We start from the raw sequence: 7,175 nt of genomic DNA on the forward strand, positions 1-7,175 counted from the left end.
GCGGGAGGCTGGGGATCGGGACGGTGCTTTTAGCGGGGGTTTGCATTTTGCGGTCAGTTTTCCACGTGTAGCAGCCCAAAAGCAGCTCCAAGGAAATCGCGTTCTTCAGCTTGGCTGCTCAGCTCGCTTGTTTGAGTGGAGGCCACGAGGCTGAGAGGGAAGAGGGGTCCGTGCGAACCCTTTTTTTTTTTGCCAAAATCAGCCGGGTTGAAGCGTCCTGGAGAGAGGGACCTTCGTGGCTGGCAGGACTTGGGTGGAGGCTGTTTTTTGGGATTGCACCCGGGAGCTTGAACCCCTTTGGACGTAGCTCCCCGCCGCACAGCTCTGCTGTGACAATCCCTCACCTTGGTTTGCTTAGCTTTTGTCCCGAGTCTAGTCTGCTTCTAGCTTGGGTGGAGAGCTTCGGGCTGAGTGATTCGCTGGAAAAGCAGAAATCGTCTCGACTGATGCTGTCAGTTATCGCGGGAAGGTGGGCGCCCGGCTCCCGAAGGCCTTTGAGCGGCGGAATTACCTGGCTCTGATGCTGGGTGTGTCGAGAGGTGGCTTCACAGGAGCCTCGTTTTTCTGCTTCCTGGGGAAATCATGGATCTCTTGTGCAGGAAAGTCTCGGTTTTTGGTAGAAAAAAGGGGATTTTGGGAAGGAAAGGTCCGTGAAATACAAAGATGTGAGCTTTGCTAGCAGTCACTCGCCACGTTTGCTGCGGGATGTGCTTAACGGAGAGGCTTTACGCTGCTTTACGCCTGCGAGTAGGGCCAGAGGGAAACGCAGTCACCTCTCCAGGCCAGAAACCTGGCACCCTCCGCCCTCTCCGTGGCACCCTCCATCCTCTCCACCGCGCAGGGTGTTCATGGTTGGTGGCTGGTGTGCGAGACCCTCGTGAATTGGGAAGCCAGCCGGAGCCTGCTCTGCGCAGGGCCTGTGTCCTTTGAGTAAAGGCGCTTCCCGACGGAAAGGTTTGCGTAGGAAATTACGTGGGGTTGTAAAGTCTTGTTTCCTGCCTCGTGTGTTTGAGCTGATGGGGTGGATGTGGCCGAGCACTCGCAGGAATGTAGTGTCTGTGCCCATGGGGCCCCGTAGGGAGCTGGTTCTCAGGGCCCCAGTTCCCAGGGGGAGCCGTTCCCGGGGTCTCGGGGGAGCTGGTTTCTGGGGTCTGCCAGGAGCTTTTTTAACACCAGCCCCCCCTCTCTCTACCCGCAGGCCGTGTTTATTACTTCAACCACATCACGAATGCCAGCCAGTGGGAACGGCCCAGCGGCAGCGGGAAGAACGGCCAAGGGGAGCCAAGCAAAGTGCGATGTTCGCACCTCTTGGTGAAACACAACCAGTCCAGAAGACCCTCGTCGTGGAGGCAGGAAAAGATCACGCGGACCAAAGATGAGGCACTGGAGCTTATAAATGGCAAGTAAATGCAGGAGAGAGGGAGAGGATATGATACTGTTGAAGGGGAAAAAGGCATTTTAGGGCTGGAATTGCAGGGGTTCAGTGTGTCGTGAACTGGCTAAAGTCGAGTTTTTAAGCCAGGTGGTTTGAACGTGGACTTGCCTGTGGCGCAGCCACTTGGAGGAACAATTCTGTTGTGATTAAGGATAGGTCCCAGCCCGTGTCTCTCCCCCTGTGTGTGTTTTTTTTTTTCTTTTGTAATGTTATTTCAGCGGTTTGTTTGTATTTTCTTTGTAAATGTGTATTTTTATATTAAAAATAAAATTATTTAAAGCTAAACCAAATGTTCTTTTAACATTTTTTTTTTTAATTTAATGCCATTTGACTCCTTGCCCTAATAGCACCTTCGAGTAGGTTCTAATTAACCTCTGCTTGATTTCCAGTTGCTCGGAGGCGGCGATCAGCCTCGCACGAGGCTGCTCAGGGGATCGGCTCGGGCTTTTCCCCAAGCGCTCTAGTCTAGGGGTGAGGGCCAGGGGACGTTGTTAGCCTTTGCAGCCTGGATTTTTCCGTGCGCCTCTGGAATCGAATCCGTGTCTGGTTTCTTCGGCAGTGAGGGGTTTGCCTAAGCAGGGTTGAAGTCCAGCTGTTACTCCTGGCTCTTTCCTCCTAGGAGGAAATTTCTTATCTTGGAATAAGATAAGGTAATAATCTTAGAATAAGATTCCTTATCTTGGGATGAGGAATTCTAGGGGGGTTTGGGGTGCGATTTAAATCAGTCCCACTGTCGTACGGCGTCGGCTGTGGGGGAGGGAAGGTAGGGAGAGTGTTTTGGCTCTTGCCTTGCTCCTACCCAACACTAAAATTAAGGACTTTCTTGTTTGGAAGCCTTGGGAGGGGAAACATCTTTGCTAAATAACTCGGAGCGTGGAGGCAGTGACCAGCAGGTGGTATCTGCTCACCACCTTCCGCCCGGGGAGGTTAAATTAACTGGCACAGGTGGGAATTTGTTTAGGGAATCGTCTCCTTCAGGTTAGGGTGGCTGAGAAGGCGTGAGCGGCGGCGGTAGAGCAGGATGCGGGCGGAGAGCTGTGCCACGGGAGTAGAGACTGGTGTCAGGACGAAGAGATCGAAGCAGGAGCTGCAGGTTCTCTCTGTCACTCTCCCGGTCTGATTTCTTTATGAATAAAAGCGTTGTAGAGCCACCTCTTGGCGTGACGCTCGTCGGCAGGCCGGCACGGCACTTTCCACAGGTCCGAGGTTATGAGGTGGGATGCTGCTGTGTTTCAAGCCGGCGTCGGTGAGCTTGGATCCGTGGGAGTCGCGGTTTCAGCAGGGCAAGTTGTCGTCTTATCTCTCCAAAGGCATTTTGGGAGCTTGCGAGCAGGCAGGCTTTGTCTGCATGGACATTCTGGAAGCTGTTTGGCTTTAGAAACCTGAATAACATGATTTGGGCTCCAGCGTTGTCACCGGGCTTTGTTTGGGTGCTTTCCCTCGAGGCGCTGTAGCTCAGGACGAGATTAGGCTCGGGAGTTTCGGAGCCTTCCCGCTAGCGGATAACTGAGGTTCCTCCAGTGTCTGAAGAGGAAGGAGTCGTGTTTAAATCCTACCTCCTGTAAATGCTCTGCTTGTGTTCTTGGAAAAGGCCGTTAGAGAATTCATTTCTGCTGGCGGGAATGCCGTTAGCAACCCCACCACCTCCCTGTCTGCGTTAGTCCCCAGAAACCCCTCTTCCTGGGAAAGCCAGAGGGAACATCCGCGTATGCTTCATTATTTTATGGTGGCTCCTTGAAGATTAGTGGACGTTAAGGTTGTAGGGCAGCGAAAACTCGCTGGGCTCCTGGCAGCCGGGCATCCATGACCTCTTCCATACCTGGTGGGTGTAATTATAGCGAGGAATTGTCGAATAGGTCTCCGGCGAGGAATTTCCTGCTTCGGTTGGTCGCGTCGGAGAGACCTCTCCCTCTGAACGCGGTGCTGGCGTTCACGCCTTGCGCGATGCGACCCCTGGAAGGAGATGTGACAGGGGAGCTCTTTGCTCCCACTGGAGAGGGGACAATACAAGCTAAACATTTCCGTTGAACTTGGCTGACGTTGGATATTCCGTTTGGCGGCTTTTCTCCCGTGGGAAGCTGGAGGGGCGTCGCGTCCGCGAACGAGCCTTAACCCGCTCAAGTTGTAGGGGAGCATCGGGTGTGTGTTTGCTCTCCCGGGGAGCCGCAGCGGGAGTTGGAGGACTTGGCTCACCCAGTGCTTTCCTGACAGGTGACAACATCCCAGGGAACGTGGGAATAGGAAGACGTTCCAGGTTGAAGCCAGATGCCGGTATTAGCGGCAGGGCAAGCTCTTGGGCCCCTCTGCCAGCTTTAGCAAGCGCCGTTGGAGGCTCCTGCCTAATTTGCTGTGAAGGTTGTTTCAGACCAGCTCCACCCCGATGTGCAGCAACCCAGTTTCTTCCTAAATACTGCTGGAATCGGTTTCTCTCCGCTGTTTCTTGCGCTCGTGTTGTTTAATGACTTAATTAAATTTAGTCTCTTCCTGATGTTGACCTCTCGGTGGATTTAGAGAGCCCTGCTCTTTACCAGCCTGGTTTTGCATGCTTGAGCCACCCAGGCTTTTCGTTTCGGGTAATGTAGGTCATCCCTTCTGCCGTTTCCACTCCTCGCCCTCCTTTGCACTTCAGTTCCAATGGATCTCGAGCGCGGCTTCAGCGTGGCGCGCAATATTCCCCTTCGGCTCTCGGCCGTGCCTCCTGCCGTGGCGTTTGCTCCTGCCTCTCTCTCTGCTGAGGAACCCTCGGCTTCAGGGCTGTGTCGCTTTCTGACGGCTGGAATTCCACCTTGCCATCCTCCTCTTCCCGACGGAGCTCGGGAACACACGCGAGTTCACATGGTGCCGCTGGATCTTGCTTGCTCGTTGGTTTAATATTCAATCCCTCTCCCTGCTGACGGTGCTTCCTCACCCTCCAGCTTGGTAGCTGCCTGTTTCTTGTTGCAGAATCAGCTGGGATTCATCCCAAATTTCCGTCCCCAGAAACTTCTCTTCCCTGATACTCCCCATTTTCCAGCGGTGTTCATCCTGCTCTTTCTGCGCCTGTCTCCCATTTCATTTGGCTTACGCCTGGAGAGTTTTTAATTAGGGGCAGTTTATTAAAACCCGGAGGGTGCCTAATCTGCATAATCAGTTCTAAAGGCCTGAGGTCGTTTGGGGAAAAGGCTGGTGAATCCCACTTTGCAGAGCCCAAGTTTAGACACGAGGTGCTGGGTGTCTTGCTCGGAAGGAGTTGGCTGGGAGCAACTACCTCGGCTTGACCAAAGCCTGAGGCTTTATCCCGCTGGCGGGCGGATTTTGCTCTCCCTGGCCTAAAATTAGGCCGTTTTAATACCTAAATTCTATTTTCAGTGGCTGGTTTTCTCCACAAGCTGGTGGGAAAGCTCCTCTTTAGCCCCTGATGCAACCAGGGCAGGCAGTTCAGGACATAAATCCTTCTTTTGGAGGCTTTATTACTTCAGTGTCAGCACATTCCTTAAAGCCGCAATTCCTGCCGTCTCTGGATGTGATGTGACAGGGGCTGTGTCGGGGGTTGGCACCTCTGTGAGGTTACGTACGCGTTCCTGGTAGTGCCGGGATGTGTTTTTGGGGTAAGCGCTGTTCTCCCGGCGAGCGGGCTCTTTACACTCAAGCAGCTTAGTTTAATAGGATAAACCAGCCTCAGTTTCTTTCCTAAAACATAGGAATGCTGCGAGCGGGCTCCCGCCCAGATAAATGATCCTTTTCCTCTTCTTAATCAGGATAAATCGCTGTTGTCTTACTGGTAGAGATTCAGGCTCTGGTGGAGCCTTTCTCCACCCGCACCCGTGCACTGAAGGATACACGCGTGTAACGGCACTTAGGGGGTGATGCCGGCGCCGGTCTGTCCTCATGGAAGGAGGTTAGAGATGTTAAGAGCGCAGATAACTCTCAGTGATCTCTGAATTATATCAAAAGAATGATATTTTAAAATTTATATTCAAGTAATGGTATTTTTTGGATGATTTTTTTGAATTCTATTTAAAAAATTGAATCATATTATGCATAATGTATAGAATCATATACATTGAGCTATAGTATTGAAATATATATAATAATGTATTGAATTGTTTAGCCTTGAGAAGAGGAGGCTGAGAGGAGTCCTGATCACTGCCTACAACTCCCTGAAAGGAGGTTGTGGAGAAGTGGGTGTTGGTCTCTTCTCCCTAATGACAGATGATCGGACAAGGGGGAATGGACTCAAGCTGCGCCAGGGGAGGTTTAGATTGGATGTAAGGAAGAAGTTCTTCACCGAAAGGGTTATCACGCACTGGAACAGGCTGCCCAGGGAGGTGGTGGAGTCACCATCCCTGGATGTGTTTAAGAGACGGGTGGATGAGGTGCTGAGAGATATGGTTTAGTGGTGGACAGATACGGTTGGACTGGATGAGCTCTGAGGTCTTTTCCAACCCAGTGATTCTATGAATTACATAATACGTAATATGTGATATGTTGAATTATTATATATGATATAGCGTATTGAATTATAGTCTATAAGATATGATACCTTGAATTTTATATAATATGTGGATGCCCCATCCCTGGGAGTGTCCAAGGCCAGGCTGGATGAGGCTGGGAGCACCCTGGGCTATGGAAGGTGTCCCTGCCCATGGCAGGGGGGTTGGAACTGGATGATCTTTAAGGTCCCTTCCAACCCAAACTGTTCCATGATTCTATATATAATGATATATAGAATTATATATAATTATATTCTATTGAACTGGGTTTCACATTATATTTTTTTGAGTTACATTCAGGACACTTGTTTGGTTTTGGGTTTTTTTTTAACTCTAGAACAAGAGGTAATCAATCTCTTCCCATTTTTTTTTTTTTGGTTTAGGGGTAGCTTTCCTTCCTGGCCCATCCAGCTGGAAAGGCAAACCAAACTCTGCTGAATCCCAGGGATTTAAGCTGTTGGCAGCTGATTTAGAGACCAGTGAATTGAGGAGGAAAAACAGGCGGTAGGGTGGAAGGCTCACCTAAAGACTTAAAATCCCTTCGTTTTTGTCTTGGCTAACACTGACCAAACCCCTTTATTCCAATATAAACCTCAAGAGCCGGCTTTTTCGGTTGCTGCTGGATATGCTACTCCGAAGAGGCAACATCCGTTCTCACACGAAGGAATGTTTTCTTACCCCCTGGCCCTCACAGGTCTTTCCTGAGGTGCACCAAAATATATAGCCTTAAAACAAGCCAGAAAATACTGAATTCCTCAGCCTTCTGCATCGCAAACTGCCCTTCTCCTGGCATCCCTCCAGATACCAAAGCCCTCGGAATGATGCGCGAGACCCTTTTTCAGGCAGGGAGCTTCCGCGGCTCATGGCTGGGAGAAACGATACCCGGCCCAATTTTCCGGAAACGGGGAGGTTTCTGGAAAAAAAGGGTTTAAAAACTAAACAAATCTCTAGTGAGAGAGAAGTTCAGCTGGATTTCACCTGGGATGGAGAGTTGCGTGGGGTCGGAAGCTTGGAGCGCTGCTTTGGGGCTGTTCCTCTGTCCGTGTGGCTGGGTTCCTCTGGGAGATGCTCCCGGGCTTATAACACACGGATGCATGACTTTTGCCGTGCAGTTGAGCCTCAGTTTATCGCTTTTGGGCAGGAGCAGGCCGCTTTGGGAAGGCGGAACAGCCGGACCTGCGGCAGATAAACCCGGGATAACGGCTTCGAGCCCAGCTCCCGCGGCTCTCCCTGTGCCGAAACGCTTCTTGCAACCGGTACCAAGTCGT

General features: G+C 51.3%; 1 protein-coding gene across 1 annotated transcript; it reads left to right on the top strand.

Annotated features, from left to right (window-relative positions):
* Positions 1-1,198: 1,198 nt before the first annotated feature.
* Positions 1,199-7,107, top strand: LOC104510872 (peptidyl-prolyl cis-trans isomerase NIMA-interacting 1-like; the record flags this gene model as incomplete). Its single annotated transcript, XM_010153259.1, has 2 exons — positions 1,199-1,399; positions 7,049-7,107. Coding segments are annotated over 2 exons (260 nt in total), but the record flags the coding sequence as incomplete, so codon positions are not given.
* Between the last annotated feature and the right edge of the window lie 68 nt (positions 7,108-7,175).

This window comes from Eurypyga helias, unplaced genomic scaffold (genome assembly GCF_000690775.1).
Source record: "Eurypyga helias isolate BGI_N326 unplaced genomic scaffold, ASM69077v1 scaffold31256, whole genome shotgun sequence".
Lineage (NCBI taxonomy): Eukaryota > Metazoa > Chordata > Aves > Eurypygiformes > Eurypygidae > Eurypyga > Eurypyga helias.